General features: G+C 42.4%; 1 protein-coding gene across 2 annotated transcripts; it reads left to right on the forward strand.

Annotated features, from left to right (window-relative positions):
• Positions 1–2,812: 2,812 nt before the first annotated feature.
• On the forward strand, positions 2,813–12,879 carry LOC131738344 (creatine kinase S-type, mitochondrial-like). 2 transcript variants are annotated; one of them, XM_059032633.1, is made up of 10 exons: positions 2,813–2,969; positions 5,147–5,315; positions 5,971–6,169; positions 7,094–7,189; positions 7,396–7,617; positions 8,214–8,299; positions 9,960–10,083; positions 10,788–10,922; positions 11,749–11,874; positions 12,611–12,879. In XM_059032633.1, exons 2-10 carry the CDS (start codon positions 5,167–5,169, stop codon positions 12,725–12,727), a joined length of 1,254 nt encoding a protein of 417 aa, XP_058888616.1. In that variant the 5' UTR covers positions 2,813–2,969; positions 5,147–5,166; the 3' UTR covers positions 12,728–12,879. The 2 variants fall into 2 exon arrangements, with proteins under 2 accessions (XP_058888616.1, XP_058888622.1); XM_059032639.1 differs by lacking the exon at positions 8,214–8,299 and adding an exon at positions 9,096–9,181.
• The last annotated feature ends 6,236 nt before the right edge of the window (positions 12,880–19,115 follow it).

Genomic DNA, 19,115 nt, shown 5'->3' on the forward strand with positions numbered 1-19,115 from the left:
CATGAATGAGAGCCAGCAGGGTGCTTCTCTGCCAGGGGGTGCTATGCTAGCTGCTGCACAATAGGGGGAGCACAGTCCCCTGTAAGATGGAGTGATGACTCCGTGGAAATGGAACCAGAGAGTTTAGAGCCAGCCCTGTGAGATGTTCAACACCCCTTACTGATGGAAAATAAAAGTGCTTTCTTTGGATGTGAAGTGCCTAAGCACCACAACAGCATTGGTAAATTCTAATCTAATTGTTCAGTAATGTAACAAATACTCATGCAACATGAAATTCTCAAGCTTTCCTGACGCAGCTGATCAGATGTCTAATTTAATACTTTTAAATTGGAAGCAATTTCATTGGCTAACGGGTGTTCCAGTGTCACCATACCAGCATAGCTTGGAACTTTTAGAACCACCCTGCTTGATTAGACAACCAATTCACTTTGGTATGGGTGGGGCAGGATTTGCCATAACACGCTCTGGGATTATAGCTGATCCAGCAGTACCGTTACACGCAAGAACGTTTTCGTGCCGTTGAACAGATAAATGTCATACCCTGGAATTAGAACCTCGTGGTTCATCTCACCAAATCAGACTGCACAAATCTAAAGTACTTCCTGTTCAGAGGCATCTAGGAACTAACAACAATTAAAAAAAAAAAAATGAAATAATTGTTGTCAGTACAAAATATGACTCCCGTTAAGCAATGGGACTTTCTATAATCACTTGCAGCAACAGAGGAATGTTATCAGCACAGACCTGTTTTATGATTGTTCGGCGCACAATGTTCAGTGCTTTACTAGCTCAAAGTAATCCTGTTATTTATTTATGTATTTATTTGACAGGGACAGCATACAATTTAAAACATTTATGACATGTCATAAGATGCATTGCACCCAGATTTAGCTCATTTTCATTGGCAGTCGTCAAGTTTCAAGTACAATTCCACAGAAAAGACATGAAACACTTTGCAAGCTGCTATATGCATGGCATACTGCCAGTTATGAATTGACATACAGAGTTTCATGCAAAAAAAGGCCCTATTGACACCTTTGGTCAGATGTGATCCCACAGAAAAGCTGTGGCAGGGTCACTCTATTTCTTGTGCTTTAACCATCAGAGTACACTGTAGGACACACATTTATTTTCACTTGAACACATGTGAGTGAAACCCATGTATCAGGAATCCTTGGTTTCTTCTAACTGTTCACTTTGTGAAAATCAGCAACAGAAGTGAGAATGTGGCTATGCTAGTAGGAGGAAGGAGGATGCCTTGTATAACTTTTTACACCTTTCAAGGAGTGGTAACCAATTCTTTAAATTGCATTACCTTGTAATACCATTATTACTGGTTCCCCTCCAAAGTGCAGTACTAAATACAAGCAAATTACCATCAGATATTGAACAGAACAACGAGGTGGTAATAATACAGCTAGTGTTAATAAGAGGTATGAAAGGGGGCTTTAAAACCACGGTTCTCACTCCTTTATTGAGAGAGGATGCTGTGTTTGCTACAGAACTACCCTGCCACAGGAAAACCAGACCAGACCTGTAGGTTAGGCTGTTTGTCGCTACGCCAAAAAGCAATTTGCTCCATTTTTGTTTGAGGAATATCAAGGTATTAATAAAGAAAACACACAACAAACAAGGCTAATTTAAGGACTCATAGGTGTCCCATATCGTTACTCATTACATGCAAGGAACATTAACTGTTTTACTTTCCCATCCCAAAAAATAAAAATTCACCTCAGTAAATGTGGACCATTGTGTGCTGACTTGTAAGACTCAAGTTCTCTGTACTCTGTGTCTGCCCGAGTCATGGAGCCTCCTGTTCTGATTGGTTGGAGTCTGGAGACTGTGACAAACGTTATAAGATTTGTCAGCTCAGCAGGGGAGCCGGTTATTTGAGCTAATCCTGTGCAGAGTTCACCTGCCTCCTCCACTTTGAAAACTTAAGAACACTTAATAATATAAACCCGGAGGAATGTTATTCTATGAAAAACGATTCAGTATTTCACATTACATGCTGAACAGCTATGCATTGAATGCAAAATCAAGTTATAAATAAATGAAAGTGTATGTTGACGAGTGTGTGGAGCACCAGATACTTTTTATGAAGTTATTACAAGGTCAAACAGGTACTTTTACTTTAGCCATAATCATATTGATATCCTTTAATGAATGTGAACTACATTCATATTGTAACCCTTATGTGCAGTCAACTCTGTCAGGATGCAGACCTATTTTAGATGTAAGCCAATATGCACCGCTGGCACACACAGCGTTATAAATGAAAACCTGCTCAAGCACATACAGTACATGTACTGTACACAGAATACAAGCATGGTGAAACGGCAAAACTGAGTTATTTACTTGACAGATTTCCTTCATTGACGCTGTGCAGCTGTTATACAGTGCACAGTAGATACATGACATTTTTTTCACATATGGGCAGGATCTTTTTTAATTGGTTTTTAAAATAAGTGCATTAAAATGTGTTAAGAGCAATGAAACAATAGGAGCAGATTGTCCTCCACTCTGTGTCGCTCTGGATAAGGGCATCTGCTGAGAAATAAATAATAATAATAATAATGTACAGAATTAAATACCTCTTTGTTTTTGTATTCAAAATTCAACCAGATGTTTTAAACTGTAAACATTTAAATAATAGAAAAACAAAACTCTGAAAATCAGTGCCCCTGTTTCTGAAAGTACGAAGCGCTCGTGTCTTATTCACTCGACAGAGAGTTCAGCCTCTGTGGTGCAGTGACACCTGGAGTGGATGACTGTCCTGTGTTTTCAAGGACACAGACTGGGCCGAGGGCATGTGGTTAGCATGCTGTAAGTAGAAATAGGATTGGCCAGCCCAATCACCTTTAATCCAGCTCTTACAGGAACTGCCAGCTCATTTCACACTTCTCCTGTCTCCTGTCTCCTGGACTGTGTGCTGCAGGACCTGCTTCACTGCGACTACAGAGCAACAGGTATTGGAGAGTATGATCACATTGGTACTATCTGTACATATTACTGGGCTTGGGCTTGCTAGACTGGGGATATCTGATTATCTGCGCTGCATCTTAAAGTGTGAACTAAGAAGTCAGACTAAAACTTGAAAAGCTATCATGAAAACGTGATTACTTGTCTGAAGTTATCTTTCCTATACCACTAGAGTGATCTGTTTTGAGTGCAGTTACCTTTTCTAGACCTGTGCAGAGCATTGAAAGACTTAATATGCTTTTTTATTTTTATTTGCTTTTCTGTGCCAGAGTACACTTTACTGTGCTGTTCTTTACTAGGCTTTTCCAAACATGCCAAAGTATACCACTATACAACTTGTAAGGGTGTCTGTACAAAGCAGAAGAAAGCAGTTTTAAACATGCAAACAGTACATTGCAGTTTGGGCCTTAATTGGGCAGGTAAATAGGAGTCAACATATTCTGCTTGCATGCATGTATAAATGTATAATACAATGAATCACAGCTTCCACAGCGGGAGCTGTAGTTATCTTACCTGTGACGAGGTAGATATGAAATTATAGAAATAGATAAGATAATGGAGAGAAGCCAGCCCCAGTCTAGAACAGTTTAATGAATACAAATTTTGTATCTGAAAAAGTGACTTTGAAAAAAAAAAAAAATCATTCAGTCATAAATTGTAAAAACAAATCTTCACATATTTGACATGTTTACGCTTGGCAGCAACTGGAGCTTATCGTCAGTGAATTACAATCATTTTTGTAGCCAAACGTGAGAGCAGGAGCCCTCGTACCAGGAAAAGAGAACACTCTCAACTCAACTCGTGACAGCTCCCTGTGACCTTGAGCAACAGGCTTCATGTTTAAAGATGATTTAAAAACAGAACGACTCCACCTGCTGCGCACTCCCTTCTGAATCAAGGACAGCACTGCGCTTGTACCGACCGTCCTCCATGAGATGGTAGAGCTAGGCGACGGCTGGGATGTGCGTCCACTTCAGTTTCTTATGGATTATTATAGGATTTATGATCGAGTGTTTACAGTTGTGGGGAAAACACTATATGGCTGGAATCACATATTCAGGATTGTGAAGAAATATTTCATCGTTATCTACAAATCCCAATACAATCATGTTACATATGTTTAATAGATGTTAATAACATCAACAAAGAAGCAACCCTGATTATTCTCATTGTGTTGTGTTGATTTCATTCCATGAAATTCATTTTAAATAAATGCTAAATAAATAAATAATAATAAATAATAATTTTGATAAAGACCAGTGTTTGCCATTGAAGGCTGTATTACATTTCTAATGCTGTTCCCTTCTGCATCTCCCTCTCCTTAACTGCCAGCCCTTCCTAAGCCCTTTTGACCTATTTGAAATGTCACCCAGCATCATGTGGTGTGTGGAGCTGGTGCCAGCTGGGACACACTGCTAATGCTTAATCTAGTTTTGTTTCTATTAATACAACTTTTCCTGCCGCTAAGCTTTCAGGATTTCTGTTCACACACTGGAGCCTGGTATCGTACAGTACCAGGAGCTCTTCTGGTTTAATGACATTAATTATCCATACCTTCAAAACGCTTGATTGGGATTCCAAGGTAAAACGATCAGAAGCTAAGCCAGGAACACACAAACATGACTAAGTTTCTTATTGTCTTACCTAATGACATTAATTACTGTGGGCATTATTCTCAGCACAAAGTAAGTCCAGAGCTATTCAAATAATGGTGTTTCTTTTAAGTCGGTTTTGATACATTACAATATATATCACGTGGAGGACGTAAAGTATAACGATTCATAGACACAAATATATTTGTAAAGGCCATTTTCATGACATTATGTTGTATCTTAGTGGATCATTTTTTCAGAAAAATATAATAATATTAATAATAACAATAATAGGTGGCTTGATTGCAATTTTCGATACAAAATATTAACAGGAGATGGGGATTACAGTGAAAACTATTGCCCCAGTATAGTTTGAAAACTCCAGTCAATCTGTTTTATTAAACCTGTGATATTCTGTTTATTTACTGTCATGTCAGGTGGGCGATAGCTCTTTATACTCAAATGATTCCCAAACAATTTTTGGTCATGTGACCCAATTAGCCAATAGGATTGCAAATGTTGGGATCTAAGAGTTTTTAATAAATACTTTTTATCTTCATTTTGATCAACAGTTGACCTTCAAACAACAAGGATGGCAAGCACCTTCTCCAGAGTGCTGACGGGTCGTAGGACAGCCATGCTGCTTGCCAGCCTCGGGACTGGGGCTCTGGCTACCGGCTACCTCATGAGTGACACCAATTATGCAGGGGCCATTGAGAGGAGAAAACTCTACCCTCCCAGGTCTGCACAGTCTAGTTTTCAGCTGGTTTAGGAGACTTGGTGCTGGTTGAGAAGCAGGTCCCAGAAAAAAAGGGTCCTATTTTACTTTACAGTTATAAATTCAAATACAATACTGTGCCTTCTGTAAACCTTGTCTTATCTCTAAGGGGCTAGTAAATATTGGTTTAAATTCCCCTTCTGTTGAGCAGAGTCCTTATTTGAAGATAATCTTTGTTAAATTTGATGCAAAAAAATGATTTAGTAGAAACCCCTATTAACAACTTCTAATAAAAGAATCACAGAATCATTTCTGTGTATAATGCATGGAGCGAAAGTAAACGATCGATAAGGGACACTGAAATGGTGGGGTTCAGAAATATCAAGGCTTCTGGAGGAGTTAAAGCTGTGTGATTAGGGCCCAATAGCTTATCATAATTGCAATAGCAGCAGCTGTATTTTAAGACACTGCCACAGGCTGTTTGGGAATCAAGGTTCAGGGTGCTTTGTTGGCCAAAAGGAGGAAATAAATGCTTTGGCTATTTCTTATTGACAATTGACTTGGGGGCTCAGTCTTTCAAACAGTCTGTGATTAAACCTGCTGACTCTCTGATGTGAAAGTGATTTTTTAAATACATTTTTTTATTTACAGTATTAAATAAGCTTTGTTTCCTCACAGTGCTGACTTTCCTGACCTCCGCAAACACAACAACTGCATGGCCACGAACCTCACCCCAGCCATATACTCCAGACTGAGGGACAAAGTCACCCCCAATAACTGGACCCTGGACCAGTGCATACAGACTGGGGTGGATAACCCCGGCCACCCCTTCATTAAAACCGTGGGGATGGTTGCCGGCGACGAGGAAACCTACGAGGTATGAAAGGGAAGCTAGAGGTCTGCAGAACTGCCCTTTGATGGAATGAATGTGAATGTGGTTCATGACTCAAAGAATTCAGCAAACATGCATACTGCAGATTCATTTAAAAATCTACAGCAGAGTTTGTTAGCCATTAGTCCCTTTATGATTCATTTGTGATAATACTTGAAGAAAGAAAGAAGTTACAAATATACAAAAAAACAACAGTGAGTAAACCGTACTGTGATACAGCACAGAAAGGGTTGCAAGGCTAGCAAGGGCACCTCTGAGTGATTCAGGTGACTGGATTACATGGCTATAAAAAGAAACTGGAAGTGCTTTACTTAAACCAGATCCTGGACAGCCAGACAGTCCCACGTCACACACAGGAGGGAGCTGTAGAACAAATGTCAAATATCCAAACTTGTCACTATTCATCTTTCCTGACAGTGCACAGGGTGTATTTTAATAACGAAACATCAGTCGCAAAAGGGATTGACTGAACAGTGTCTCTAATGATGTATCTGTCATATTTCCTTCCAGTTAAACCGTACAGCGTATGTGTCCCACCACCCATAAGCAAATACATTATAATTGTAGTCTCTTCAAGTCACGGGTTGGAACTAAGATGTGCACTATGCATGTGTAGTGAATTGAAGTTACCCCTTTAGCAGTTACTTAACCTGCCAAAAGACCTATTGCATTGCTGTTTATGGGATCTCCAAACAGTTGCCAGGTAACAGGTATGCATCACTGAGGATAGCCCTGGCTCTGAAGCTGTTACGCTGTTATTTTAGCATGCTGGAAATGAAGGTTTAGCCCAACTACAGTACAATAGGAAAATGGTCTATTTAAAGCACAATTGTATTACAGGTTTACTGGCAAATGCTGGCAGCTAGAGCTCATCGTATTTATCATGATTGATCTTATTTGCATCCACAGATATTTGCTGACATATTTGACCCCGTCATTAAGGAGAGGCACAATGGCTATGATCCACGCTCAATGAAGCACCACACCGACCTGGACAGCAGTAAGGTAATTTCTACCCTTCCCCATCCAAAAGAAAATAATTCATAAAAAAAATTATGAAGGTTGGGCTGCAGATCAAATATCAAACAGCAACAGGGCTCTTGGTAAAACTGAGTTTGACACCCCTGGTCTACTGTAAATGGTGGCTGCATTTATACCTGTAACCTTTAAGATAAATAATAAAAGGCCCTGTATGTTCTTGATAACCGCAGATCACCCACGGCCAGTTTGACGAGCGCTACGTGCTTTCGTCCCGAGTGCGCACTGGCCGCAGTATCCGCGGCCTCAGTCTGCCACCTGCCTGCTCCCGGGCCGAGAGGAGGGAGGTGGAGCATGTTGCTGTCCAGGCCCTGGCTGGACTCAAGGACGACCTGGCTGGACGTTACTACCGCCTGGGGGAAATGACCGATCTGGAGCAGCAGCGGCTTATTGACGTGAGTAGCAAACTGTTAGGAATTGTGGGAGGAATAGGGAATTCTCTAACATGACCTGGGGTCTGAAACAAGGAAAAACCCTGAGGTTCCTCCGATTCCCAGCACCATATAAAGTGGTGTCAATTACTTTATCATCAGACTAGTTGAGGTGGCAGGTTGGTGTATATTTTAGGAATTTCTATTTTTAATATTTTGATTGTGTCTGGAGACAGCACAACATTATCCAGCCTCAGGAACCACATTTTTACAGCAGTGTCCCCTATTTATTACACCCCAACCCTCATACACTAAAGAATAAGCAGCTTTAGGGCAATCCAAACTTGAAGACGTGCTCTACAAAGCTGAGCATTGTGTGGCACTGGCTGAATTAGTTTGACAGTAGTCCTGCACATTTTCTAATGTACTGCACTCAACAACCAAAGGATCTCCTCTAACCCCCATAAAGTGATATGCTTCACCGGTAGAAATGCGCCATGTTAACGCTTAGTGTATCTGATTCTGTGTGTGTTTGAGTTCGGGTCTCTCCTAGTGATTAATCCTTGGGGTTGTTGATGTTTACCTTGGTTCTCTGCTCTTCCTTTAATGCTCCACATCAGGAACACTTTCTCTTTGATAAGCCTGTCTCTCCTCTGTTAACCTCGTCTGGTATGGCCAGAGACTGGCCCGATGCTCGTGGGATATGGTAAGAGAGAAAGATCAATCCTTCATAGTCACTTGTGCCCTCCAGTAGACATCCCCGTAGTCTAAACTGTGCGTTCTTGTATTTTGTGATGCTTTGGTTTAGTTGTTTACGGTATTCTGATGAAGGCATTACTTGAAAGGTTATAGTAGTTTTCTTAACTCAACCTATACCCTGCAGGGATACATCATAGCTGTATTTTTATTTTATTTTAAAGAGCATGTTAGTAAAGTAAAGATTCATCAGTGACATGACAGTGGGTGCCCAAATTAGTCAGAGCATCTGTATCTCAAAATGCAACAAGGAAATAGAGGTGTACTGTGTCCTAAAGAGGATCACTGTTGAAATGAAGAAACTTCTGCCTTGCTTTTGACCCAAACTCATATTGGTTTATCCAGGGTTTGACACAAGAAGCCTCTGGTTCTCAGAGCACATTTCCACTGAATATTTTAATTCTGTCTGGAGAAAGCACAAGATTAGATCTAGCTTCTGGGTTCCATGTTTTCAGTGCAAGTGCTCCATGTTTGAGGGAAATCTAAATTTTCCATCTGGTACCGATCATTTGTGTGAATAATGATGAGGTTTGCAACCTGTTTGGATATGGATAAATGTGGTTTCAGGTTTAGAATAGACCATCCTTTGATTAACAATCAATCCCCATCTTGCATTCTGTACGACTGGGTTGTACATTCCAGGTTATCAACATGCTTTCCATCATACATTCCTTTTCTCCCTTTCCTTTTTTCCTGCTACAGTACACTTGTGTCTAACCCTTCCCTGTGACCTTTTTGATCTTCAGGACCACTTCCTGTTTGATAAGCCAGTTTCCCCTTTGTTGACTTGTGCTGGGATGGCACGTGATTGGCCAGATGCCAGAGGAATCTGGTATGTCATACTGGCATGCAGAGGCTTGCATCATTATCATCAGATGTCTCGGTTGCATGACTGTGTCGTTATCCTAACACTCTCAGCCCACTGCATGGCATTCGTTGAAAAAGTCTGTGCTCTGCCAAAGCTGATTATCACAAGAAAGAAAAAAAAAACTATTTTAATACAGCCTAATAGTTTTTAGTAATTCAAGATCCCCCAGGTTGTTTCATGTCATGCTGTTCTATAAACTTGGTCGTTACAGACTGGAGAAACAGGCCTTTCAAAATAGACCCCTAACCCATAAAAAAGCCTTGTTACTTGTCCGACCATGAACTAGCACTACAAGGATCATGCTTTTAAGAGATTATCCTTGAGTTCCACAGCCTTAGTCTACAGCAGCAACAAACCTGCCCATTAGGGTCTTCGGATATGAGACATGAATGCAACTCTGGCAGCAGAACTACGTTTCTCATTATCTTATGTAGTCTTACGTAGTTACGATTTCAATATGAACTATTCTATGCAGATTCAATGACTGCACCCCATTTATCGGAAGTTCCTGTAACATTCTCTCAGTACTTTGTGTGATGATGCCAGACTTGAGGATGTCTAAACCCAATGACGGCTACGTTAGTTGTTTTATGACAGTCTGTACTACAAAGTTTAAGGACGCTGAGGTTTGTTTTTTTTTGTAACCTTTTCACAAAAAAAGAAATAAACAAGGGCAGTTGCGTTTCATCACGAAGGGATTCATTTCCAAACCAAGTGTATAACAGTGCTATTGTTTTGACAGGCACAACTTTGACAAGACCTTCTTGATATGGATTAACGAGGAGGACCACACCAGGGTCATCTCCATGGAGAAGGGTGGAAACATGAAGAGCGTCTTTGAAAGATTCTGCCGGGGACTGAAGGAGGTAAATCTTTACCAAAACCATAGCACTGACATTCACATGAGCTCAGAAGTGTTAGGACTGACATTCAGAACAATGACACTCAACCTGTGATAAAAATTACGTAAGCCACCTAGAGCTCCATCTATACCCTGTTCAAGCTACCATAGTAATGCACGTCAACATGCGCTGAAAACTCCACTATCATCAGAGAAGCCATTCACATGCAAGCTTTTAACATGTGTTGGCCTTGCCTTGCATTATTATCCACTGGGGATATGCCTGTCCATCTATCCATCCATCTGTCTGTACTGTAGTCACGCTTTAGAGTTTTACACAGACAGTGCCTAGACAACCGCATGACCAATTGTTACGAAACATGCTAAGAACCTTCTTTAGCACAACTGATTGAATGTATATGTGTTCTGTTTATCTGTCCATCCAAATGTCTTTCTGTATGTAATTTTAGAGATCTGCATTAACTGTAGCTAAAGAACTGCTTGTCCAATTGGGATGAGACTTGCTAAGGACATTCTTTAGGACCAGATATTGCGTGTTTAGTAATCTGGGGGTAGTTTATTCAGTGTGTAGTAATCTGGGGGTAGTTTATTCAGTGTGTAGTAACCTGGGGGTGCAGTATATTGAGTCTCTCCGTATTCCTTATGTACTGTATAGTCAGAGAACCGCTCATCCATTCTGAGTCTAACTGGTTTGGTTGTGTCCTACAGGTTGAAAAGCTTATCCATGAGCGAGGCTGGGAGTTCATGTGGAACGAGCACCTGGGGTATATACTGACCTGCCCCTCTAACCTGGGCACTGGACTGCGTGCTGGGGTGCATGTAAAGATCCCCAACCTCAGCAAGGTACATATCAATTTGGAAACATTATTATCATGAGCAGCACTGGGTGTTGCTTTCCATAGACTTGACTTCAGATCTTGTTTGGAGTGCCTTTCAGGGTAATTCAGGTAGCAAACTTGGTTAGGAATGTAGGCCAAGCAGTGGGGTTAATGCACTAGCACAGGGGTGCACGAATCCAGTCTACGAGGTCCGGAATCCTACGTGTTCTAAAGGTATCATTAAATAATTAACTGATAAAGACCTGGAAGGAGGTTCAATTGAGAAGTGGAATTCTGCACCCCTGCTCTACCACTTCAACTTAGGTACAGAACTTAGATAACAGTCCACTTTACAATGCTGACGCACATTAGCCTTAATAGGTATGTCTATGCTGCGTCACTTCTTAGGGAAGTTTGCAATGCACCCTCCCTGTCTGATAGGTTAGACCCTCATCTTTCATGGAGACTCAGTTTACAGGCAACACATATTTTTAAATACAACCTGGTTAAAATCGATGCAAAAGGGCTTGCCACTGTTCCACTTAATTCCTACAGTACTGAAAACAGAAAGGGCAAGTAATAGCCTCTTCACAGTGAGCGAAAAGGCAATGTCGCTAAGCAAGCAGAGGAATAAGAGAGGCAGTTACTATTAAGGGCCATAGGGTGGGAAAAAAAGATCTACTCACGTTAAATGTATAGTCAAGCTGCCTGTCTTATAATCTCATTAAAGCATTTTCATCAGAGCGGAGCGAGCTACTGAGTGTCCACATCTTTCAGCACAGAGTGACATTAGGAAACCCCTGAGGAGACAGCTGTCCGTGATGTGAGGTTTTTTTATTGTTTTGTTAAAGGATCCACGCTTGTCCAAGATCCTGGACAACCTGAGACTTCAGAAACGTGGCACTGGCGGTGTGGACACAGCCGCTGTGGGAGATACATTCGACATTTCCAATTTAGATCGTATCGGCCGATCTGAGGTAAAAACCATTATGAAACTGGAGCGCTTGTGCTGCTGTAATTTCTAAATATTAAATTAATTGTGCTATCAGCTTCAACAGTGTGACATTTTCTTTTTTATATATATATACTGTCTGCTCCCGGTGTATGTATGATCTTTGCAAACATTCTGATTGGAACTCAAGGGAACTTCTGAGTTCAGGTGCTGCGCTTGAGTTCTGGTTGCCTGACATTTTATGCATAACTTTAAAAAGCTTGATAGTGCTAAAGTAAAAAATGCTAAAAGTAACTGAATATATCACAAAGTTTCAACTAAAAGTATTTTTCAGTGCTCATTGCTGAAGACATTGAAAAAAAGACTATGAAGTAGAAATGTTTGTCATTTAACTTATTTAGTTTATTTTAGTAATGAGACATATTCATTATAAGCTATATCGGGCAGAGTGTCATTATAGAAGTAAGCACCGTCTAGTGAAATGACCAATATACAGACACCCAACTTAAAATGAAGAACAGATCCTGAACTCGTAGTCAGAGCACTGGAAGACAAACCTATCTAATATTTAAATCACGAGATTTGAGACAGTAAACAAAATGATACATAAGAACATAAAAAGATAAGAAAATTCACAAACGTGAGGAGGACGTTCTGCCCATCAATGCTCATTCAGTTCCTACTAGCTGACTGATACTGGAAACAGTGTCTGTGATTCAAATGGTTTTTCCTCCTAACCTGAATTCCTCTTCCTCTTGCAGGTGGAACTTGTTCAGCTGGTGATTGACGGGGTCAACTATCTCATTGAGTGTGAGAAGAGACTGGAAAAGGGTCAGGATATCAAGGTGCCACCACCCATCTCCCAGTTCAGGAAGTAAGCAACATCTGACTGTCTAAATGATGGAGACATACCACGGAGCGGGAGAACACACGAGTCCTGCTTCCTGGGAACTGCTGCAAAACTGAAGGTCTTATATCTATAACAGCCTCTTAAATAGCTATTCTTCCAAATAAATCTTTCAAATGTAAACTTTTCTGTGTCTGTGTTTATTCTTCATAACAAGCCTGGTAGACCTTCCTTTCAGAAACTTTCATCAAGACGGCAACTTAAGACACATGTTCACAACTCCTGTATCTACTTTAAAACAAACTGATACAAAAGTGGCCCTTATTGGCCAGCCTTTTACAGATTCTAATCAGATGGAAGAAATCTAATTTTGACACATAATCCATATCAGTAGTTGCTATTATTACACAAGATAATCATTTGAACATCTCAGTATAAATCCATATGTTAATCGCTGCTGCTAATACCACTGCAGACCTAGCAAAGGGCAATGCATTCATTGCCTGGGTTCGAGTTTGCCCTTTGTCACTGTCCTGTGTAAATAGGTCAATGTAAAATGCAGAGCAACATACAGGAACTGTGACTAGAGATTGAAAGAATCCGTCCGACTCCAGTGCAGTTTTTAGATTTACATTTTCTCTTTGTTTTTTTATACTGTCTGCTCTCTGCGATCTTTGAAAACATTCTGATTGGAACTCAAATACTAAGTCTGTTGGGATTTCTTTTGGAAATCCACTTTTAACTTTTAGGATTGTGGCTGGCATTCCATGACCAAGTGAAGTTTTGATCAGTAAATCTAAACTTAATAAAACTCAATGAAAGATCTTCCAAGCTATGGACTACAGACCATGTTTGTGTGTACGGTGTGTGTGTGTGTGTGTGTGTGTGTGTGTGTGTGTGTGTGTGTGTGTGTGTGTGTGTGTGTGTGTGTGTGTGTGTGTGTGTGTGTGCGTGTTTGTGTGCAGGCATGGACACTATACATGTACATCAGCCTTTCCTGTTGCATTCCATTGGATTATATAATTTGACAGACTCTGAGAAGAAATGCAAATTAAGAAGGCAGAGCCATGACTTTCATTGGCTTCCCGTGAAGCAAAGCATTTATTTGAAAACACTGCTCCTCACTTCCAAGGCTATTCATGGCTCTGGCCCTGCCTGTCTGAGTTAGTTACTTATTCCCTCTAAACCAACTTGTACTTTGAGATCGGCAAATGATGGTCTCTTGATAATTAAAGAACTCCACTACAAACCGACGGGTGCCAGAGATTTTAGTGTTCGTGCTCCTTCGCTAAGGAACTCCACTGCAAACCGAAGGGTGTCAGAGCTTTAAGTGTTCGAGCTCCTTCACTGAGGAACTCCACTGCAAACTGAAGGGTGTCAGAGCTTTTAGTGTTCAGCTCCTTCACTGAGGAACTCCACTGCAAACCGAAGGGTGCCAGAGCTTTTAGTGTTCAAGCTCCTTCACTGAGGAACTCCACTGCAAACCGAAGGGTGTCAGAGCTTTTAGTGTTCAGCTCCTTCACTGAGGAACTCCACTGCAAACCGAAGGGTGTCAGAGCTTTTAGTGTTCGAGCTCCTTCACTGAGGAACTCCACTGCAAACCGAAGGGTGTCAGAGCTTTTAGTGTTCGAGCTCCTTCACTGAGGAACTCCATTACAAAACGAAGGGTGTCAGAGCTTTTAGTGTTCGAGCTCCTTCACTGAGGAACTCCACTGCAGACCGAAGGATGTCAGAGCTTTTAGTGTTCGAGCTCCTTCACTGAGGAACTCCACTGCAAACTGAAGGGTGTCAGAGCTTTTAGTGTTCAGCTCCTTCACTGAGGAACTCCATTACAAACCGAAGGGTGCCAGAGCTTTTAGTGTTCGAGCTCCTTCACTGAGGAACTCCATTACAAACCGAAGGGTGTCAGAGCTTTTAGTGTTTGAGCTCCTTCAATGAGGAACTCCACTGCAAACCGAAGTGTGTCAGAGCTTTTAGTGTTCAGCTCCTTCAATGAGGAACTCCACTGCAAACCGAAGGGTGTCAGAGCTTTTAGTGTTCAAGCTCCTTCACTGAGGAACTCCACTGCAAACCGAAGGGTGCCAGAGCTTTAAGTGTTCGTGCTCCTTCACTGAGGAACTCCACTGCAAACCGAAGGGTGCCAGAGCTTTTAGTGTTCGAGCTCCTTCACTGAGGAACTCCATTACAAACCGAAGGGTGCCAGAGCTTTTAGTGTTTGCGCTCCTTCACTGAGGAACTCCACTGCAAACCGAAGGGTGCCAGAGCTTTTAGTGTTCAAGCTCCTTCACTGAGGAACTCCATTACAAACCGAAGGGTGCCAGAGCTTTTAGTGTTCAGCTCCTTCACTGAGGAACTCCTTTACAAACCGAAGGGTGCCAGAGCTTTTAGTGTTCGAGCTCCTTCAATGAGGAACTCCACTGCAAACCGAAGGGTGTCAGAGCTTTTAGTGTTCAGCTCCTTCACTGAGGAACTCCACTGCAAACCGAAGGGTGCCAGAGCTTTTAGTGTTCAAGCTCCTTCACTGAGGAACTCCATTACAAACCGAAGGGTGCCAGAGCTTTTAGTGTTCAGCTCCTTCACTGAGGAACTCCACTGCAAACCGAAGGGTGCCAGAGCTTTTAGTGTTCGAGCTCCTTCACTGAGGAACTCCATTACAAACCGAAGGGTGCCAGAGCTTTTAGTGTTCGAGCTCCTTCAATGAGGAACTCCACTGCAAACCGAAGGGTGCCAGAGCTTTTAGTGTTCAGCTCCTTCAATGAGGAACTCCACTGCAAACCGAAGGGTGTCAGAGCTTTTAGTGTTCAAGCTCCTTCACTGAGGAACTCCACTGCAAACCGAAGGGTGCCAGAGCTTTAAGTGTTCGTGCTCCTTCACTGAGGAACTCCACTGCAAACCGAAGGGTGCCAGAGCTTTTAGTGTTCGAGCTCCTTCACTGAGGAACTCCATTACAAACCGAAGGGTGCCAGAGCTTTTAGTGTTTGCGCTCCTTCACTGAGGAACTCCACTGCAAACCGAAGGGTGCCAGAGCTTTTAGTGTTCAAGCTCCTTCACTGAGGAACTCCACTGCAAACCGAAGGGTGCCAGAGCTTTTAGTGTTCGAGCTCCTTCAATGAGGAACTCCTTTACAAACCGAAGGGTGCCAGAGCTTTTAGTGTTCGAGCTCCTTCACTGAGGAACTCCACTGCAAAACGAAGGGTGTAAGAGCTTTCAGTGTTCGTGCTCCTTCACTGAGGAACCACTGCAAACCGAAGGGTGCCAGAGCTTTAAGTGTTTGAGCTCCTTCACTGAGGAACTCCACTGCAAACCGAAGGGTGTCAGAGCTTTTAGTGTTCAGCTCCTTCAATGAGGAACTCCATTACAAACCGAAGGGTGTCAGAGCTTTTAGTGTTTGCGCTCCTTCACTGAGGAACTCCACTGCAAACCGAAGGGTGCCAGAGCTTTTAGTGTTCAGCTCCTTCAATGAGGAACTCCATTACAAACCGAAGGGTGTCAGAGCTTTTAGTGTTTGCGCTCCTTCACTGAGGAACTCCACTGCAAACCGAAGGGTGCCAGAGCTTTTAGTGTTTGAGCTCCTTCACTGAGGAACTCACATCCACATTGTATCCGGAATGCTGAGTCTGTCGCTATTTCTAAATCTAAGCATATTTCTTTGATTTGGCCTTTCACTGGCGAGCAGTTTGGCACTCTTTTGACTTGCTGTTTATTTGTGTAAAGTTCCCTGGGATGCTTGCACATGAAGGATGCTATATAAATGAAATTGGTATGGTAAGGTATAGTAATGTTGAATTGTTTTTGTTTTGTAAGATTAAAGTGTTCTCCACAGTGCTTAACTGTATCTCCTGACTCCTGTGTATGTTATTCCTGCTGCTAGCCAGCCATGACCGCAACGCTCCCCTTCCACACATCACTTTTACTGCTGTTATGTATTGCTGCAGAGTTTTAGTCTTCTTGACCACTGCACAGGAGAATCTGTTCACAGCAGTTTAACTAATGGATAAAGGAAGTATATGTACTTACAAATATATGTACTGTGTATAGGCGCTTTTCATCATATGAAATATATTATACAGTACATTAAAATCGCCCAAGAAAACATGGAAAACCTGCCTGACACTGTTATATCACAGAAGCAACTTACTCAATGATAACCACACAGCTCCACGTCTTCTAAATACAGAACACTGTCAAATACGAGTCATTAGAAAGCTGTCTTTCTGTATTTAATAATTCCTTCCTAAAAAAAGCTTAGTGACGTGTATTGTTATAATCCTATCAGGGTAAGCAGTAAGAATTACTATGGTTGACCTGGCTCAGAGTCCATAGACTTACAACCTGCTGATGAATCAAGGGTATTTCAACCCTGCAGCAGTATATGTCAGTGCGTAAGTCACTGTAAGTGGGCATTTCTAATGAAGGTTTGGCAGCAGGAAACAAAAGCTTACCTATTATTAGTTCTGTTAAGTACGTGCAGTCCCTGACATTATATCATCTGGCTGCTGCTGTAGTTGTCATGAGGAAGGTATGTGCAACAGGCCTGGTGTCGGTTGCATAATGCTGTCAAACGTCACAAAAACGTTAACAGTGTTATCCAGTCAAGTGCCTTTGTCGATTATTACTAATAGCTGTGTCTGCTGCTCTCGTTCACCAGCATTCATTCAACAAAGATGTGCTGGCCCCTCTCTGGTTGTATTATACCACAGGTCTAGGAGGCAGACAGGGCCACCTGCTGCTTACTGCGCTGTGCATTTCTATCTAGTGAGGAAGCACGCAGAGGCAGAGCAGGGATCGATAAAGCACAAAGCCAGAGCGGGCTGTTTTAATGAATTCTAACCAGTTGGAGCAGGCACAGTGTTAGCTTGCATGTTCTTGATCTTTATAAAAGGTCTCTGATCTTTCTGGGTCTTTCATCTTATCAGAGTTCAATTTCAATGTCAACAAACAACTGTTCCATAAATATTACAAGTCTATATTTCAAGTTATTTTAGTAACATACTGTGCTCTCAGCAAGAATATAGATTACATTAAAGGTGTAGAAAACTATTTTCTTTCTTTTTTAAGACAGACAAGTTCATACAATTCTATATTCTTGTCTGTGCTCTTCACTTACACATTTCAGGCAATAAACCCCGTTGAGCTCTTCAGTGATGATGATTAGCATATTCTCCGGGCTCCCTCTAGTGAAATATATAATATAATGCACAATGTCTGGCAAGTGTGTTCAAAATAATACAAGAACATGGTAGTGGATGTGTGCTTTGTAACACAGCGCCATCTGCTAGAGAGTAGGAATATTGCAGGCCAGAACACATTAATGTATGTGCAGAGCTGCAACAAAAGCCCCTTTCACACTGGCACTCCTACCCGGGTCCAGACCCAGGTTCTGGCTACTCGGGTCACAATCTCGCGTAGTGTGAAACCACGTCAGAGTCCTGTGCAAGTCTGATTTTTACAACCCACTTCTGACCCGGACCCGTTACTACAGGACCCGACCTGAACCCAGAACCCGAACCCGCAAGTGTTTAGTCCTTTACCTACTGCCTGCGCGGACTGGCTCTCTCACACTCTCACATTCACACACAGATAAATCTACCATTCTCCACGGATTGAGTTTATAGGAGAGCGTGGTAGCTTTCTCTAGTGGTCTGCATATATTTTAACATTGTAACATATTGTAACAATCTCTATTCCCGCAGGCAGGGGTTTCTCACAGGCGGAGGTGGGGACGCGAACCTGGGACCCCCTGCACTGAAGCATAGTGCCGATAACGCTGTACAAAAGAGCCGACTCCCTTGCAGGAGGTGGCAGTCCCATGTCCTCATACCTGACCGCGACACCCACCAACCCCGCCCCCACCCCCGTAGCATGCCACGCTCGTAAGTAAGAAGTCTTAAATATTAAATATTATTAAATAATAAGTAATAGTAATAGTAGTAAGTACTTGAAGCGTGCGCGGGAGTAGGGGTCAGGGTTGGTAGGTGACTGTGACAGAGATTGATTGAGGCTGGCCAGGGAGAGTGTAGCGTGCACGGGGGTGGGGGTCAGGGTTGGTAGGTGACTGTGACAGAGATTGATTGAGGCTGGCAGGGGAGAGTGTAGCGTGCACGGGGGTGGGGGTCAGGGTTGGTAGGTGACTGTGACAGAGATTGATTGAGGCTGGCCGGGGAGAGTGTAGCGTGCACGGGGGTGGGGGTCAGGGTTGGTAGGTGACTTTGACAGAGATTGATTGAGGCTGGCCGGGGAGAGTGTAGCGTGCACGGGGGTGGGGGTCAGGGTTGGTAGGTGACTGTGACAGAGCTTGATTGAGGCTGGCAGGGGAGAGTGTAGCGTGCACGGGGGTGGGGGTCAGGGTTGGTAGGTGACTGTGACAGATATTATTTGAGGCTGGCAGGGGAGAGTGTAGCGTGCACGGGGGTGGGGGT

This window comes from Acipenser ruthenus, chromosome 1 (genome assembly GCF_902713425.1).
Source record: "Acipenser ruthenus chromosome 1, fAciRut3.2 maternal haplotype, whole genome shotgun sequence".
NCBI lineage: Eukaryota > Metazoa > Chordata > Actinopteri > Acipenseriformes > Acipenseridae > Acipenser > Acipenser ruthenus.